Source organism: Ammospiza nelsoni, chromosome Z (genome assembly GCF_027579445.1).
Source record: "Ammospiza nelsoni isolate bAmmNel1 chromosome Z, bAmmNel1.pri, whole genome shotgun sequence".
Lineage (NCBI taxonomy): Eukaryota > Metazoa > Chordata > Aves > Passeriformes > Passerellidae > Ammospiza > Ammospiza nelsoni.
Genome location: NC_080669.1, coordinates 54,939,203 through 54,959,448, shown reverse-complemented (window position 1 = coordinate 54,959,448; position 20,246 = coordinate 54,939,203). Strand labels below are relative to the sequence as shown.

The 20,246-nt window shown below is 36.8% G+C and overlaps 1 protein-coding gene across 3 annotated transcripts in view; it reads right to left on the bottom strand.

Annotated features, from left to right (window-relative positions):
- Positions 1-20,246, bottom strand: part of ARL15 (ADP ribosylation factor like GTPase 15) — a 225,607-nt gene that overhangs the window by 203,233 nt on the left and 2,128 nt on the right. For 2 of the 3 annotated variants that reach the window (XM_059492114.1, XM_059492112.1), the window contains exons 2-3: positions 11,302-11,392; positions 10,649-10,705 (exon numbers count right to left, since the gene is read on the bottom strand). The exons of the other annotated variant lie outside the window; for it this stretch is intronic. In XM_059492114.1, the coding sequence (XP_059348097.1) occupies positions 10,649-10,702 (54 nt within the window). In that variant the 5' untranslated portion in view covers positions 10,703-10,705; positions 11,302-11,392. The remainder of the gene's footprint in view (positions 1-10,648; positions 10,706-11,301; positions 11,393-20,246) is intronic. 3 annotated transcript variants of the gene reach the window in all.

The window sequence follows — 20,246 nt, the reverse complement described above, 5'->3', positions numbered from 1 at the left end:
TCTATTTGTTATGATGTTATCATGTGAACATGAAAAACAGAAACATTTGTGCATTAAGGGAGACTCCCTGTTTCTGAGGCTTCTTATACTTCACAACCTGTGCCATGAACTTTTGCATCAGCAACACATAAATCCTTTAAGTCATCTGCCTATAAAACACTTTTCTCTATTAAGCCTTTCTTCCAAAAAGTATTTCAACCTTGTCCAACCCAAAACAGCCATTAAAAAGACCTTTACAGGAAGAAGACGTTTTTTGATATCCCAAAATAATCTTGGAAAACCCCACCAAGACTCAAAGCCTATTCTTCAAATAAGGAGTCAGCTTTCAAAACACAGACAAAGCCAACAGAAAGTCACTTATGTCAGTTTAAGAGCTAAGGAATACAGCAGTATCCAGTGCTTAAACAGCAACACAGAGACCTGCAATAGTTCAACACACTGAGCATATAATAGTAAAAATTTATATACCACTTTGATAATTTCTTTTCAGTCCTCCGCTTTTCCTTAAGAAGTCATTCCCTGTGGCAGTTGCTACAGTAAGCAGGCAATACACATGCTGAAATATAACACAAGCAGCTTTTCTTAACAAAAATATTCCAGCAATGAGGGGAACAGGGAATCAAAACCAGAAAATCATGAACCCTGATCACACACAATACCACAGTTAACATATATGGGGAAAACAGGGTTACTTCATTAGAATCAGATGCTAGGAGAAAAAAAATGATGCCAGCTTACCTGGTGCACGTATCTCATATAAAGCAGCCATTAAAGAAAGCTTGAAAGAAGTCAGAGGAGAACAGAGAAGTGACAACATGAAATTAAGTGGCATTCTTTACAATATTATTCAAGAACTTGAGCAGATTACTAACATCTTCCTTCCTCAGGAAAGAGCTTCCCACACTACAGAATTTTCAAAGAGAAAATCCTTAACTCCCACAAAAGAAGCCACAAAACCCCTCTTTCTGAATCTCATGCTAGAATTTGCAAACAAATTTGGAATCACAACATTTTCATTCTAATTATGTTCTAATTTCAATGATAAACACAGCAGAAGGCTTATATAAGTATTCAAATGCCCAGACACCAATCAGCCAAGGCATGCATTGTGAGTCGGAACCACAAGATCTTGCATAAACTTCCTGTGGAATATCAGTAAATTCTTTTCATTTTACACTTCAGTTTAGCCTGCTGAAAAACAAAATATCTTGTGTCTCATTGGGAATGTTGAGCCACTATCTGTGAGATCTGGGAATACAAGCATATGGAATAATAAAACCATCAGGAGAAAGAGTTCTACAGGCATTTTGAATACATTCAGATTTTGTACTTACTAAGAGCTTTATTCATATTTTCTATCTAGAGCTGATTTGTCAACCTCTAATTATTATTGGAGAGTGATAGCTTATAAAAGATTAATTAATTACAGGCTCAGCACAAAACACACCTAAAACAAAAGTTTCTTTTATTGTAGTTTTCTTGCTGATTATCCAATAGTTACAGCACCTCAGTTCAATTAATTTACTCCACAGTAGTTATTTTTTGGGTTTTCTAGCTGCTTAGAGTTGGGTTTTCAGTTGGTTTTCTTCTTCTTTCTTTTTATTTTTAAATACATGTTTTGACCTTCTTATTTATGGGTTATTTGGATTTAAAATTCTCTTTTATGATCCCTATATTATCCTTCCCTGCAAGGCTGAGGTCCAGTATTTGGGGTTCTCACCTACCGTGGCCATTGCTTTTTAATCTGACATGACAAAGTGTGTATTTCCAGACTTGATCCCTTTCAGAATCATGTTCTTGTTCAAAGTTGAGCGAGACGGCATGGCGAAAAGCGTTTTAGAACCACTGAAATCAAGAGTTACTTCTTTTTAACATCCCACTATATCACCCAATCTGCTCATAAGCCTCTCTCTTAGCAGACTTATTCTCTTCCATGGCAAATAAATTCAAGCAGAGAAAAAAACAACACACAACTCCTATGAAGAGCAAGGCAAAAGCATCTGAAACACAAATCTTGATGTAAATAACCAGAAGTCTTTGTCAAGTCTTGATTAAGACATTTGCTTTACTTTCCCCCCATGGTTCCAGATCTTTTGCCTGTAAAGATTCAACTTCACAACAAATCCCACCTCTTTTTCCACATACAGAAAAGAAGTGCACATGGCAAGATCTTGCATGGTTTCCCAATACAGTGATGTGTTTGAGGTAATCCCTGTTAGCCTGTAGCTTGCTTGTCACAGCAGAGACTCGAGTCAGTATGGAACAGAGTATCAACCTCTGTCGGGCCTCTAGGCATGACTGTGCACACAAGGGTTATTACTTACACGTATGTATTCCAGAGAATTGCACTGGAATGTCTTCCACTAAATCCAAGATGACAACTTAATGAAGTAAGCAGATCTCCAAGACAGCACTAACACAACATGGGCCTTGTTAAGAAACAAAATCTCACATGTTTTGGAAGTGTGTGCACTTTTAGAATTGGGGTACAAATAATTACCTTCCATTAAGGTAAAGTGTGTCTTGTCTGACTATATTACACGGTAAAGAGTGGTTAAAAAAATCCATGATTAATGGAATTTGTGGCAAAGATAAGCAAAAAAAGATGGGTCGTGGGTTTTGCCTGAGATGCAACATTTATTAATGAAACATTTATTAATGTTGAGGACATGTTTCACTAAACCAGGTTGCTCAAAGCCCCATCCAATCTACCCTTGAATACTTCCAGGGATGGGGCATCCACAGTTTCTCACATCAATTAATTTCTCCCTAACATCTAACCTAAATCTTTCAGTTCAAAGCCATTCCCCATTGTCCTATATCACTACATGTCCTTGTAAAAGTCCCAGCTACAGCATGGAAACATGTTGCCTTGTTTTGTAAAAGAAATCACTGGAAGATTATGGATCTGTTCAACATGGTGCAAGTATGTGCCCAAGGCTAAAATGAAGTTTTGAAAATGCTACTGAGCAGCTACTCTCAGTTCTGCCATCAGCATTCAGCTGGAAGCCCAGGAAACATACAGTAGTCTTGTGTGTCCCTCTCTTAAATTACACTTTGATTTGGAGAAGAGGAGAAAGTGGGACATTTCATTCCATTGGCTGTTGCTGTTTCCTTACTCTAGTTTTAAAAAAACCCTCTTTCAGATGAGAAGCTCTGCAGGATTGTATCTGAAGATCCACCAGTGTTATTTTTCTGTAATGTGTAAAGGTCCCAGTACACAAATCAAGAAGGATTTTGAAAATGCAGATGCTGGAATTTTTTGGGCTGTCCTGTGCAGCACCAGAAGTTTGACTCAATGATCCTTGCGGGTCCCTTCCAGCACAAGACAGTCCATGATAAAATAATTGCATGACAAATAATTTGTGTCAGTGAGGTTTTGAAGACACCAGAAGGATTGAGTGAAACAAGGCAGGTCTAGAACATTCACTTGAAGCATTACATAAAGCTAAAAAATCAAGCTGTAAGTTTGGGAAGCCTCGAGACAAACACTGCTGAAAATTGAGGTACTAGATTTTTGCCTGCATGAACACAGGCAATTATGACAATACCAGAAAGAGAATTTTAAAATTTTGGTTACAACACACCATGTCATAGCTGTATGTGGCTTTGCTTTCTCTGACAAAAGACAATTCTTATACTGCCTCTCACATTTTTACCATTTCCTAAAAATCTATTGCCCAAAATGGCATCTGAGATCCTAGTAACACTTACTTAAAAGCTTCCTTTTGAAATTTAGGTATATATAGTCATAAGAGTGGAACCATAGTATGAATTTATGACATCTATTAAACACTGTTGTTTTCTACTCTTAAACAACATAATACCCAGCAATATAAACACAGTAAAAATTCAATACGGTTTTGTACTATATAAATCCTTGCTATAAAAATGAAATGGCACTCAAAAGTTTTCATATGACAAAATATAACTAGGTTTATGATTTGTATGCAATATAATCAAACTGATCAAAATACAAACACTGTAATAGAAGGCAGATCTAAAAGCACTATTTACTTTAAAAGGCTCTAAAAGATGCTGTAGAACAGCCTTTCCAAAAGCATTTATGGTTTTAATTACACATACAATCTCAAATGACTTTGAAGACAGCAGACTAGAATTATAAAGACGATGTAGCAACAGATATTCAGCAAACCACTTTGAAGACTAACTTCAACACCTAGGCAAACATTTTCAATTTTAGGGTGAGAAGAAAAACTAAAAACACCATGGATATACGTATAGTGATGGTAAGAATTAGAAGCCACAAAAAAAAAAAAAGCTAACTCATGAACAGATTAAATTTTGTGGCATTTGATGCACTTACTTTTTTTTTTTTTTTAATCTACTATCCACTTGTATGACTTCTTCCCTTAACAGATACCTGTTCTTGAACAAACACAGGATGTCTTCAGAAAACAGAGTGGAACTATTTACAGTAGCAATCATAATAGTAACTTATCATTGATGGCCTCAGGATACAGTGCATGCATGTTCACAGGAAAAAGCAATCTTCTCTCACTCTAAGACTAACAGACAATTTTTGAGCTCACAGAATAAAAGTTTAGGAGCTGCAGAACAAACTTTTCCCACTTTTACTGAAACATGTAGTCTTGTGAAAGATGCAATTATTTTGCAAGCATAATTTCTAGTGCTCTGTGGTTTTTCAATTACTGCTAAAGGCAAATACAGACTAGGAACAAATACTTTACAACTCATACGCAAAAGCAACACAGTTTTTGGCAAGATTATGACTAAAAAACCAGAGCAATAAAAAAACCCTGCAGCTACATGCAAAATATTATGAGTGACACACATTACTGTAGCTCACTATTTCCGCTTGCAGATCACCTATTAGATTCTTATTTATCCAACTGCCCAAGGCAGAGGATATGATTGCATGTGCACAAACAGCAGGGAGTGCAACTTTGACCATAATCACAGGGAGCTTGCTTTCCATCTCAACTTAGAATTGCCCAGTCAGGAGTCCTTGCAAATCAATTTGCTCTTCTGCACATCTCATTGCTATGCATGGTCCCAGCCACAGGATTACAGAACATCAAAGAAAAAACTTACTTCCCCTGAAGAGCCACTTCTAGTTGACCCGCTCAATAACTCAAATGGTACAGTGAAGTAATATTTTTGCAATTTGCCACTAGTTCAACATTAGTCGCATCCCCTGCTATCTTTCAAAGTACACAATCTGAGGGCACCTCTGATGTCAAACAGATCATTTTTTCATAGGAGACTGTCTAAATTTTGAATATTTTTACTTTGCAATGTACTTACCAGTTACCTTTTAACCTACAATATTAAATTAATTTTTTTTTTCATTTTGTAATTAAAGAGGCTACTTTGCAAAATACACAAAAAATGGATGCTCAGCAGAGGCAATCAGAATAATTCCATGGTCATACCATCACTCCCTGCATCACTTGAGCCTAACAAGAGTAGTTTATTTTCCATGTGGAGCACCATGAAGGCAAAATACATTTGACGACACATTCAGAACTGTTTTCTGGACAGGAAGCAAGAATGAAGATTAGGAATCCTGACTTCAAAAGAGAAAAAGCAAAACAGCACTTATGCACAGGATAACTAACCCCACAGCTTTGATAAATGCAAATGAAACAGCATCTTGTCTGAACAGAAAACATCAGAGACTTTTGTAATGATGATCTGGGCTTTTCCTCTTGTCCTCCCCTAAAGCTAACAGCCTGTGGAACAACACTGCTGTTCTCTAGAGCAGGAAGGAGCCATGGACAGCAGTGACAAATCAGATGGAACAAAACCTGTATTCAAGTCCCCAGCCCAGGACAAAGCTCTATTCCAACTTGCAAATTTGTCCAGTAGAGATTCTGACAAAAATCAACTGGCTGATTTGGCAAACCATACCTTTTCAGTGAAAGCAATAACTAATTGTCAGAGGTTCTCAAAGAGCTGGAAACCTAGTGCATGCCAATGAGTAGCCCAGGAAAGCAATGCTGTCACAGCAGCATTGGCTGCACCAAGCTGCTGAGCTCTTTGAGCAGGTAACATGAGCTCTGGCCACAAGAAGAGACTCTCAGCAATGTCAGCACAGTTCACTTTAACCAAGGAACTTTGTGGAAAGACAGGGAAGAGAATTGTACTCTGATCCACTCTCCTGGCCCAGTCTTGATGCTCTCTCCCCCTTCATCTGTTTTTACTTTCCTCATTTCAAAAAATGCTGTACCTGTTCCTTTATTTCAGGAAAAGTAGAAAAGAAAGTCTCAGCTTAAAGTGGTATAGTATAAAATCCACAATGTATCTAACATTCACATGCACACAGTGACATGCATCAGGACACTCTGCCCCTCTTTCTCCTGTTTAGGTTGGTAGCAACACAAATCACAACTAGCATGGTTCAAGCAGCTTGACTACAGGTTTGCAACAACACAGCAGGCACAGTCCCACCCAATGCAAGTCACTGCCAAAACTCGGCTGATAGCAAGAACCTTTCATTTAAGGCTGGAAGTTAAAAACATTTAGACCTTTCCTTTCCAACAGGCTATCCACAGACTATCAGCAGTGACCGTGAATGGAATTATCCACATTTCCCCAAGGATAGAACATAAAAGGACTTTTTCCTGCTGCACTTTTGTGCTTTTGTTATGTTGCTCATGTCAAGGACATGACATGGGAAAGGGAGGAGTAGGCAGGATATGCTATATGAACACTGTTATTACTTTAACTTAGTGTTTTCCAATGGGAAACCATGTTAGGGAGGGGAAGAGTCTCATAGGAAGCTTTCCACACTCTAAGTCACAGGCTGGCTCCAGGAATCTCCCAGGCATGTTCCCATGATTGCCTCCTATTTCATGGCTGCCTGTAGTTGCTGGTCTTTGGTTGATTTCCCTTCTTTAAAGAGCTTCCTCTCCTCCACTTCATGAGTAAGTGTTATTTCTGGTTTTTCTAACATCAGACAAATTCCTTAGCACAACAGCGGATTCCAGCCAAACCATTTCAAGACATGAATTTATCACTATAAACAAAGACAAATGTAAGTAAGTCCAAAGTAAACCAGAAAACCAAAAGCACATTTGTATCGTTTACTGTACCAACCATACACAAACTATAGCAAGCAAAGCTGTAAAAATGCATAATTTATTTCCACTTCTCATTGCATTCAAATTCAAGCTAAGAGGTTACTAAAACTAAAATATCAGTTACTCATGATTTTCAGGAAGAAGATGCCAGTATTGATGCAATGTTGCCACAGTGCATTGCTTTTGCCATATCCAGCATTTGAAAGCAGAAAGAGCTACAGGGAACTTTTTATTATCCTTGTGTTGCTTTGAAATAAAATTATTTATCTGCTGATGTCATACTTTGAAATCAAGAAAAACTTACTTTTGAATTTCCTGAAACAGGAAAATGCATTTTTCAGTATTTTACCTTCTAATATACACCAGTAAAAGACCATGCTTCCACTTGGCCTCCTCAGGTATTTTTGCATGGCTCTGACCCCTGTAGAGAGTTTTGTCCTTGTTTTTCTATCTAAAACAACAAGTTGTGTGAAAATTACAATTTGCATGTTCCCACAGTCACATTTAAAGGTTAGGGACAGAAAGAATGCCTTATTACCCCTGTTGAAAAAAGCTCAAAATTATATGCAAATGGATGAAAAGAAAAAAGTCGCAAGGGCTAGGACAGAGTATCTATCAGAGAACCTTCCAGAGTATATGCACACAGTCACACACACTGTTTCCAAGATGGAGTATAAAGGTGGCAAGTGTTTCAATATGCATAAAGGTGGCAAGTGTTCTACCATAAAAACTGTTTTACAAGACAAAAAAAGTGGACTATTTTCCCTCTGAGGTTCACATAGGTAGAATTCTCTATCATTATTTTAATAGGATCTTTACCTAATTAAGAAAATTAAATCAGAAACAGAAAGAAAATAAATTATAGCCTTTGTTACAAGCTGTCAAATGCTTACAGTCTCCACAATCATGCAGATTTACAAATTTATCTGCCTGCTCCCACACATCCAATTGACACATCTGATGCAGATGCTAGTATGATGGAAGAGGCAGAAACCTGCATCTGAAAAACTTCTGAGAGAAGCTATGTGAAACAAGTTGAGTTTTATTTTCATTGGCTGGTTGATTTCTTAATCACAAAAGTTTTCATTTGAGTTTATGATAATGTTTTCCTTTTAGACAGAAACATCTATCAGTTTCAGACCCCTACAAAAATCTATATAGTTTTCATATTAACCACCTCTGTTTTGCTCTTCCTCCCTTCAAGGGTATATACTTCATCTAGTTAATTCACCTGAAATAGGCATTACATCTCCTCCTGTATTCTTGCAAAGATGTAGGTTTTCTCCTCATGGCAGGCAGCACTGGCTGTTTTGCCATAGATCACCACATAAACTCTTCCCCCATCTCATAACCTGTACATTCCATAAAAACAGGAAGCCAATTTAATGGTGTAGCGCAGTTGATATAATGGGTGCTTTAGAGTGTTACTGATAAGCAGCTTGATAACAGGCTAACAGTTGAGATGTCTGTAGTCCAAAGGACTAAGAGCCTTACTTGCAGCACTGTACCATGAGGACATGCAGAACAGGAAGTGTCCTAGTACCTCAGTACAAGCTGAACACATTGTGCTGCTAAGGACTGGCATCTGAGAGACTGCTTAGATTTTGGATAAAAATCAATTAGCTAGCAAATGGAAAATCAACTGAATCTGCAAAATAGCACACAGCAGAAAGCACAACACCCAAGGAATTAATTAGAAGGGAAATATAAACTGGAGTTTTGTGGGGGGTTGCTTCTTGACATCAGTATGGAGCACTCACTACCTAACAGCTGCCAGACTTCTGACACACCTGAGTAACAAATCTGGTGACAGTTACAAGCACAAGCAGGGTATGGTGCAGAGGCAGAAACTATCACACTGTCCTTCTGCAGCTCTCACTTCAGCAGGCCTCTCTGTTTACTATGACACCAAAACTGTACAAGCCTACCCTCCAGTCATCCAATAAGAGGCATTTCATGTAAGCAAGTACTCTCCGCAGCTAGCATTTTCCTAAAGGAACTACTTTAGCCTTCAAATGCACTTTACATGGCATGCCCTGCCTGGTACACTGTGGTCATAACGCTGCATCTCCAGATGCTCTGAAGCCTAGTCATCATCTCCTCACTATCCCTCCTTAAGTACCAGCAGTCAATGAAATCAATTTCTTTCAGCATTTTAATAAATTCAGCAAGCTGGTTTTATTTTTCAATTTAAAACATTTGATAAAATTAAGTATTTTTTGCTGGTCAGAGTGAGATACCACTTATTTAACTATCACTATAACTGCAACTACCACAGCTTAGCAGAGGACTTGAGTATATAGACAACACTTGACCTATTTTAAACTAAAACAGAACAGACTACTATCAGAGGATGTACTACATTTTACCTTCTCATACACAGGTCCATAATTCACACATATTTATACTCGGACATTCTCTCAAATTAATTTGAGCAGCTTACTCTAGCCCTCTTAAGAACTAGCAGACCATTTGAGTATATTGTAGCCATTGAAACCTCAGACTGTAACCCTCTCTGATCCTTAAGATAGTATACTCTTATCACACAGTAATTTTTAGACAGAAAGTCGTCCCAAAAAAATTTAAATACCATAAGGAAATATGCCTTTGACTCATCTTTTCTACCATTTAAAAGGCTTTTAGATGTTGAAAACAGAAAGCAGGCAAATGTTATGGGAAAAAAACCTCATGCAGATATTTAACACGACCTGGAACCAAATTCTGTGAACAAAATCAAATGTTAAACTTTGAGATTCTATCCTCAAGTAAGATTTAGTGATGGCACATAGCCCTCCTCACTATTAGTCAAAACTCACCCATACTTTTGACTGTATGAAGTGGTATGTTCCAGGCTTCCTCCTGAAAAGTGCTAACAGAAGGAGCAGCATTCCCACTCCAAAAGCTCCAGGATATGAAGCATGATTTGAGAAATCTAGTCATATACATTGTGTAAGCTCTGTATACACTACATTATTGTAATGTATTAATTAAAGTTAATTTCTACAAAATCCCATTCATCTAAGTGTTCTCAACATTAACTGGAAGAACCGGGAGCAGAAAAAAAAAAAAAGCTAGCATATTTGGGACACATAATTGAAGTAAACTTCTTATTTCTTTTATATAAGTCTTGCTAAGTTTAACTTAAAAGCATTTCCAAAATTTTAAGGCTCTCCAGAAAAAACTTAAAATATGTGCATTCAGCTAACATGTTTTAATATGTGACATTACTAAAACATCATAGACATTTAATGGCAAATGTACATAAACTCTCCAGCAATTACATTACGCAAGAATTTTCAGCAACTGATGCCCATGAATTCTAAATTTTCTTACACCTCAAGAGGCTGACTGAATTTTTCTTTACCTTTTTTTAACTAAAATGGAGGATACTTTTTTTCTTCTGGTATTAGTAAATCTTTGAAAGGACAAAAATCCACTGTAGTCTGTTTAAGCAAATTAGCATGACAAATCCCTTTTGCTATCTGCATTACTTAAATCCAATACTAAAAAACTTAAGTAACTTCTTTTCACTCAAATGGCATTAACACTAACAAAAATACTTAGTTAGAACATTGCCTTACCGTGTAAATGCCAATTCTACAAACAGCAAATGAGAGCTGGATACATTCAGACATAGTCTAAAGGAATTAAAATAAAAACATTATCAAGAATGCTGTTTTTTAAGAATTACTTTTCTTCCCATCTCTCCCCTCTCCCCTGAAAGAAACACCTTTTTCAAAGCTGTATTAAGAAACCTTAGAAAAATGCCATATAAATTCAGGTTATACAGATACATACTACCTTTCATACAGAAGCAGCTAAGTGTAGAGGTGTCAACACCTTCACACTCACTAGTTCAGTATTTCATTATAGGTCTCAATTTATCTAATGATCCCAAAAATGCCTGTACACAACATTAATAACTTGCATGTAAGCTTTCAGTCAGTCTCATTTATTTTTATCTACTCTGATTTAAAATCAATCTGCAAGAATCATTTTAATGGAGTTCTTTTTGGCCTTTTAGTGGACTGTAAAGAGCTTCTGTGTTTATATTTTTCTCTCCTTTTACCATCACTGAAACTGTCTTCCTCTATATACCAGAATAATGCATATAATTTAATTTTTGCACATTTCTGGAGCCTTATTGCTTTAGCTTTCTAAAGTAGAACACAAAAATAGAACATTTTATTTAATCTGTTCTTAAACTGAGAATAATCACATTAAAAGTTTTTACCCTCAACTTGCTCAACTTCCAATCTGCTGTGATGCCACAATTCTATGTCTTCTGCAGTCACCCAGAGAGGCTGAGGAGGGACTACGAGTTTCTGATGAAACAGATGAAAAACACCTTCTTTAATTAGCACAATAAAGCCAGGAAATAAATGCAGCTCTCCAATACCAAAATAAAAACTACTGTAGGTTTGCCATATTTCCTATACAACTAGGTAAAATAAACTAAGCTTACAATTATTTGTTCAGAAGAGTAATTGAGGAATTACTTTATATAAGGTATTTGAAAGACAAAACTTAAAGCCTTCAAGCGGAACATTTTCATTACAAGTTTCAAAAGTCCACACATTATCTAAGATAAAGTGTTGGATGATACAGACTTCAAACATACCAATCAAAACATCTTTTCAGGATCTGCTTTCTAATTTCTCCCTCCCTCCAAAAAAAAAACAATATTGAATTGAAATACCCATTTAAATAGAATTGAGATTAAAAAAAAAAAAAAACAAAACAACAGATCTTAATAATTACAAGTAATAAAAAAAATGTTTAGTAACATTTTTCTTTTGGTGTTAACTGCTACATCTAAATTTTAAATAAACAGTATTTCACTGAACTGTCTGAAAGTCAAAAAGCACAGCAAAAAAACCTGAAAAACAACTTCAACAGCACAGTTGATTTTCATTTCTTACTGGAAGTAATCTAGTATGCTACTAATGACAAGGAGATTCTGACTTTAAACACCATTTCAGTTACAGCAGACTATTTTTTCAGCCTTAAGACCAAACATCTAAAGTCTAAGTCTATCTCTTGTGTTCTGAGCTTCTCCCAGAAAGAAAAAATTGACAGAGAAACAGGAACTGACTTAAAGAAATCCTACAGTTACACAAAGTGGTGGGGCGGGGTCATAAACCATACCCCTCCTGACAGTATTTGCAGACCTTGTTCCAAAGGTTCCAGGGATGGATGATTTCCCCAAGCACTTTAGTCCAGTGCTTCATTACCCGCTCTACTAGAAAGTTTCCTAATGTTTAACCTTGGTCTGTGGCAATTTAAGCCCACACTTAAAACACCGGGTGATGCTTTGAATGATTTGCATTTTCAGTATCCTAGCAGAATCTATGTTGCTGGCAGATACAGCTTTGTATATAAAGTAAATTATTATTTCAGCTTGCAAGAGAAGTAAACATGCAGCAGCAGCAAACCATTATAGCTTCTTCATGTATACAGTTTGCTTTGATTCTAGACAAGCACAGCATTATAAATAGTTTTCTTTTTTTTTTAATTTTTGTTCACTACTTCCAGGCTATGCATTAGTGAGAGAACTAAGTTGCAGTTCAAATTCTCCAGCAAGCCCCTGTAGATCCTTGCTTCAGCAAAATAAAATAACCTACATCCCATGTTACCTTAGTTATCCATTGTTGGGTTTGCCATTGTTAACATTATAAAATCACAGGCTATTTTAATTATTATAAGGCATGAATTCTGTCACACACAGTACTGATTGTTTCCCTTATGCATTTCCCAGTTAAATATTAAGATAATCCCTTCTTCAAGTCTCCAAGAAAATGCTTATAAACTACATTTTCTAGTGGTAAAAAGGATCATTAAATCCAACACTACTATTAATATTTATTATATTCACCTATCCTTTCTTCTTAAAATTTACATTCCCTCCCCAGAAGTATTTCAGTTTAATCCTTGAAAAAGTGACAGGAATTGATTTAAATAATTAAAAGTTTAGTGATACTATCCTTCAGACTATCAGTCTGACCACTGAATTAAGACAGTTGATTATCTGTTGCTGCAATGGGGAGTTTATTCTTCACACTTGTAATCTTTCATTACTTTGGTTGCGGCAACTCACTTGGGACCATACAATTGGGCAACAAAACAATTGTTGGAAAATTTACACATAATTTACTTACAGTTTATTGTTGCTTTCTGAAAGGATTTTACACGGTAGGCATGAAAATAAAAGAAAAAAAAAAGTAAAAATATACCTACAAATACTATGAAAGAAAGATAGCTTGTTTGACACAATTCTACAAAGACTAATTATTCACAGATGTGATTTCACATGTCTAAAGTGAAAAATGGAGTCATCAGATCAAATATGTCAAGCAAGATATGCATGCGTCTCTGTCAAAAAGCACCCTTCTGCCTAGGCAAAGGGTCATCTCACAAACATTAAATAATTTCTCCCACTGGAAAGCAAACTCATAGCTAGCTTTCCTATTCACCCAAGACTTTGTTATTTTAATCATACCTTGTAAAAATGTGGCTGTTTATAATGACTTAGAAACATGTCTGCCCTGCAGCTGTGCAGCATTCAATTCACAACAAGCATCTGTTCTGTCCATTTTTTCAAGTATTCTGCTATCAGTACAAAGCAATTTCAGTATTTGCTGTTTAAAAAAAATCTCATTCAGCTCTGACACAGGCACAGAGTCTGCAACTCACAAAGCCATTGTTTTAAATATCTATTTTGTCAGCAAATACAAGATTAAATCCCTACTCATAATATTTACAAAAGACCAGATTTTGAAAAGACTAATTAGAGCGTGTTCTGCAACTGATGACTAAAAGCACCGAGTTGGAAGCATTAGCCTCAAGAACCTTGGTGGGCAAAAGGGGAGGGTGATCCTAGCCAAGTTCTCAGGAAAGAACCAAAAGACCCAACACCTTACAGAACTGCAGCAGCAGTCAATTCTGCCACCCAGCAGAAAGAATCACCTCGACCTCAACTCACTGTGACGTAATTCTAAATAAATTACAGCACTGAATACACCTCCAAGACCACAAAAACAGAAAGCAAAACAAGAAAAGGAAGATGTTAGAGGTTTTTTTCCTGGTGATATGTTTCTTTAATATGTTTGAGATCAAGGTACACCTCTCCTCATTTATAATGAAGTGATACAACCCAGCAGACACTTGGAATGGCTGGATCTTCCAGGCAGAAGTTTTTCCACCTCTATTCTTATCTGCATCTTTTTCAGTGTATAAAATTGCAAAAATTAGCAACACAAGTGTATAAAACATGCAGGTTTTAAGGTACCTTTAAGCATGGAGCCTGAAACAAATTCTCAGTGCTCATGTGTTGTAAGGAACATGTGGGTACCCAAAAGCACACACAACAACACTATAGTAAGGGTAGCAGGAACTTTGACCAGAACTGCTGTTTGCTAACCTTGCCAAGGTTCCCCTTTCTGCACAAGATGTCACAGCCCTCTAGCAAATTCCATTAATAACATTTCTAATTTAAACTCCCTGAATTCTTTTTAATACTGTTCTCAGGGAAAAAAGGCACAGAAAATATTTTAATATTCTCCTTCAATGCTGAATAATTAGATTTCTAAAATACCAATCTTCTTGTACATAACCATTAGAAAAATAAATCTCAGTTTAGAGACTAGAAGAAACCTGATGTTGATGGAAAAGCAATGATATGTGAACAGGAAATAGGACTAGATCCAAGAACTCTCTTGTCATCATAAAAAGTAATCAAGTGGATGCACCAGAGAACAATGCTCTCCTCTTTTAGGCAATATTCTCAGTAGAACAGTTTTCCATGACTCTTTCCAGGACTGCAGTGGCTGAGGCAGTGTAAGATACAGATTAGCCAGCAGAAAATTAATAGCTGCAAGAACAGCATAGACATTTCTCAAGAATTCTGGACCTTTTTTCCAGTCTTGCTGAAACCTGAAATTATGCAAGTTTCTGGGCAAGAAGAAAGCCCTGAGAAAAGAGAGCATTCATTGTAGAGTGCATAATCCCTCTACACAGGTTGTCTATACGGTTTCAGATTCACTCAGTGTTGTGGGCCTTACATAAAAAGTTATAAATTTGTTGAAACACAGATGTCAGAAAGCCAATAGCCTTTTGTCATATATACTTCCAAGCAGAAGGAATCTGTGCTCCTGGAGAAGATTAATTATCTTCATAAATACCTCTGAATTGAAAAGTCCCACCTCCTGTGTAGTCAATGAAATTCTGATTCCAGTGGACAGCACTCCTGGACACCACTCAGAATATCTCAGTTTCCTAACTGCAATTTCCTGTTCAAGAACTGATTCTCGATTCCTCCTCAATGAGGAGGAAAGATGAGGAGGATGTCTTTAGTCCACAGCAAAGCATCAGGATATCCAGGGAATCATACCTCATGGACCTATCCTTATGTTCCAGTAATCACAACTTCAGGATTTCCTACCATCATATCTGAACATCATGTTTAATACCAACCCACAGTGGCCTTGTCTTTGAAGACCCTGTACAAATTCTTGGTCTACGCATTTTCACTTCCCTAACATTACTGCACAAGTGAGAGTTCAACTACACTCACATGCAGAAAACACAGTTCCTGGATTATAACTGTGAGCTCTTCTGTATAGAAAAACATGCTTATTGCCTAATCTCTTTCTGATTCAAAAGACATCTAGACTATTACCTCCTCATACCAGTCAGCTGTCTTTTCTTCAGACTCAAGAGCTGTAACTACTTATCTCTGCTTGTATGGAAGAAATTGCTTTTCTTCAATTACCACATCATCCTTCTCTGTATTTTCTTTGGTTTTTTTAATACTCTTCCTGAAATGATGCAACCAGAAATGTAGCAAGTAAGACAAGAGCAAACCTTATATTTAAGCAATGTAAAAATGAGATCTTTCCCTCTTTTTCCTTCTTAATACTCAAAATTTGTTGACAGATGTCTGGGTTGAGATGACATTTTAAAGAAGGATCCTCATTTTCTTTCCTGAGTACTGATGATATTTTAGAGCCTATCCATGCATCTGTACTGCCATGTGACTTCTTCTAAAAATATATATCAACACTGAATTTCATTTGCCATTTTATTACAAATACCAAAAGAGGTACTAGATTTTCTTCCTGGATTCAATATGCATTCTTAATATTTGTCTCTGCATCAGCCCACCCAAAGCATATGCAGTTTATACAGCTAAACACGAACATGAAACTCCCTTGCAATCTCTGCATTCACTTCTCCCTCTTATTTGCTGCCAGAGCTGTGCTCTCAATGCTCATTTGTATTTCTCATGAAATTTGTATTACAGATTACAAAACTATTACTTCATTTTTAATTGAAGTTTTTCACCTCTATTAGAGTCAAAATCATATAAAGGAAGACTAAGCAACAGTTATTATAAAGCTAATAAAATGTGGAAAACAGATGTTTCTTCTGTACAAAAGCTCCAAGTTATAATTAAAAAAAAGAAATCTGCAAACTTACTTCCCCCATATCAACAGCTCCTAGTGGATCTTGGATGCCATCTTGCTTATTTAGATTCTCCAACGCCAAAAGCTAATGTGGGTTCTGTGAGCAAATTTTTCTTCTGTTCCTCCACCAAAACATACAGAACATCAAAGATTCAAGCTCTTCCTACAGTTTGTTCTTACAAGCAACAAAGTTCTAGGGCAGGACTGCATCTAGCACAAGAGCACTTGTCAGCTACATTTCCTGCTTTGTGTCTCTTCCTCAGATAGAGGGAGCTTACTTACACACTCATTGACAATTAATTTAGTCACTTTACCAGGTTATCAGAGAGAAAAAATAAATTTTGTACGCTGAAGAGCTCTGGCATGAGCCATCTTTTGTTAGATTGCAAATACCCTACTTATGCCCACAAGGACTTTTATATTGTCACAGTCAGATAGTTTGCACTTCAGAAAGTTATCCTGTGCACACAGTGAAAAACAGCAAAACCAACATAATGCAGAGCAGCACAAGCCAAAACACAAAGAAGCAAAAGACTTTAAACACTGTTGTGTTTTTTTTCATAGGGCCTTACAGCTCTTTGGGCCACATTTGTGGTTTTAAACTAAACTAAAAATGCTCTTTTATTAATGGAGAGCTAATATCCTCATACAATCACAAAACTTCAGAACTCCATTTAAAAGAATAAACATCACAAGCTGGCAGTATTAAAAAACATGAGTTGATGATACTGACAACAAGCCAAAAATGTTAATCAGCATGTGGTATTAGAAGGAATATTTTGTCCTTACTAAATGCAGATATTCTCACTTACTAAAAGCTTGCATTTCTAACCTTTTGTGAAATTCATCACCATGTTACCTTGAAGCTTGGAGGTCTGACTGAAGAATTCAGGAGCAGCACACTGCAGAGCAACATGGTCTGGTAGTACATAGCAAGAGCTGGAATTGAATACCAAGTATTCTTACTACATACTTCAGACACTAATTCTGATGCAGGCCTGTGGTGGAAAAACCCATTAGTGAAGTAAATCCTTCCATCTGGTTTCATTTGAAAAATATTAAATTCATGTCATCTGTGATCACTCTGCAATGCAAACCTAGGTAAACATTACCTTCTCCAATTAAAAGATTCACATCTGATCCAAACACGAATGCAGTTGCATGCACCTTACAGCTGTTGTTTTCTTTCCTGAATTCAGCTACTTTTTTTTTTTTTTTTTTGAAACAACTGTCAGACCCCTCATCCTTGTGTCTAATCAACTCCCCAAAACTGAAGGGACAATAATAAAATAGAAGCCCTTGTGCTCTACAGAAGGTGTAAGTTTTCAAGGCTGTTATAGCTGATAGATCAGTCAACCTAGAGGCCAAACATTCCCTATTGTTACATTACAAAAGACAGAATTCCTATGAGAGGGGTGCTCAGCAAAGAGTGAGAGGACGTGGCCCTGCCTATAGACCGTGGCTGCTCATGTTGCAGGCAATGTATCCAAATCACACACGTGCCTCAGAAGAAAAATACAGAGTTGCTAGTAAGGACCTCAACCCATTTTTCCTTATTCAAAGGACAGCATCTACGAGTTTACAAAGTTTCAGTGAAGAAAAACCCTTACCTTCAAACATACGCCTCTCTAACACATTTGCAGCGCGAGAAAAAAAATGTTTCCTGTGACCTGCAGATACCAAACAATGGAACTGGCAACAGCAATGGAAAGACTGGATCTGAAGTATACCAGAATCACTAAGTGGTCTTGATCTATCCCACATTGCCACTTTCTGAATCTAACCTGTCCAATTCAATTAAAGAGTCTAACTATTTAAAAGAAAGGTCTTAAAAGTAAGCGGCCCAAAAAAGAAAAGTTGCTCAAAAACATTTAATTTTTTTAATATCACCTAACACTTTAAGAATACCAATTTGGATTATGCAGCTTTTCCCAAGTAAGACTTTGTCTGAACACTAACTATTTAGATTGTGAGGTCAAGACTGTTCAGAAACAAAGCAGAAACTCTTAAGTCAGTTCAAGGCCTATTCACATATTCATTTAAAATTTGAAAATTTAGTTGAATTCACTCAAAAACTTACCAAATTTTAGATTTCATGTGCATGCATACTGGAGCAAAATAGTTTGCATCTGCTAACAAGTGCACAAAGAACAACAAGAACTCACCCAAACTTGTTATAGTTAAAAGAAGCCAATCCCCAACAAAGCAACAAGGATTCTGATGCACTATGAGTGTGCACTCTCTTGACATTGCAGAATCCATGTTCCTGTTTAACTCCTCAGAAAAGAGACCCAAAAAAATTTTTAAAAAATTACTAAAGCTGAAGCAGTTCATCATCCAAGAAGAGTTATCTTCCATTTCAGGTCAGAATATGCTCTTTAGTACCTCTCCAAGAAATATTTTTATCTACAACTAAGACAGTACATAGTATCTTGGGATATAATTTACAGATAAGTTATCATAATAAAAATGCAAAATTAAACAGGTTATCAATTTTTTATTATAAACCTCTTAGGCAAATATAACTCTTTTGTGAAGAGACAGATTCAAATTTCATTATCACTCTCTCAAGCAGTTTTTAAAAATTCTACACAGACTAGGCTGATACATTGAATAGAAATATGTAAGAACTTTACCTAGTGCAGAGGATGCCACTGAAGAAGCGTATTGTGAAAGTCTACTCAGGAGCTTAAAATCTGCATTGTAATTGCAGCACGTAAGAAAAACTGAAGCATTTTTATTGTTTCCCCACAAGTTCTCCAAGCAAGAACTGTAAGACTGGTCACATACCATGCTTTTCACAAGATGCATCATGGCGTAACTCCTTAAATTAAGCATAGTCTACTGAACAGAGGCCAACCTACACAAGTCTTTGCACACACTGAAATCCTTCCAGACACAATGTAGCAGGTATGAAGCTGAAGAAGGTTGCAGACAGTACCCTAGATTATGTAGTCACAAAAACCTGCCATTCTACATTCATGCAGCTATGTTCACATACTATGTTTTAAAAGAGTTAACTAAATGCAAGCAAAACAGCATATGTAAGTGAAAAGTGCCTCTGAGTGAAGATGTATTCTTTTTTAGAGGCTGGACTTGGTTTAATCATGTTGATTAAAAAAAAAGAAAAACACACCACTCCTAACATCATAATTATAGCAACACAAAAATAAAAGAGGCACCAGGCTGAAGAGCCTCTTCTAGCTATCAAAGATACAGAGGCCAGTGATACTTTTCTTTGTTACAGTGTAAAACTGCAAAAACAGACCAGAGCATCACGGGAGATACTCTTTTAGCACCAATTTATTATCAAATGGCATAGCCATAAATCGAGGGCCACACTTTAAGTGGGAAGGCACTACTCAGGTTTTGGGTATCTGTCCATAAAAATTTTAGGCCATAGTCCAAGCTGGCTCCAACTGACTTCACTCTGAGAAGGTTTTGAGTGCTTTCAATAACCTGATGATATTGGAAAGTGCTTCAGATGTTCATTACTTCTAGGGATCTGATTCTTAATGGAAAAAAGACATCTCCATCCATGTAGGTCCTATGCAGCTAAAATCAGGAAAAGAACTTTCCTATGCAAGTCTGGGAAGAGCTGGCTGAGGGTAGACTCCTTGTGGAGATGCACTGACCCCTGAGTTCATGCAGCAACAAACCTGACCTCATCTGTCTCACCTCCTTCCACTACACTCCCTCACTCAGCCCCCCTGAC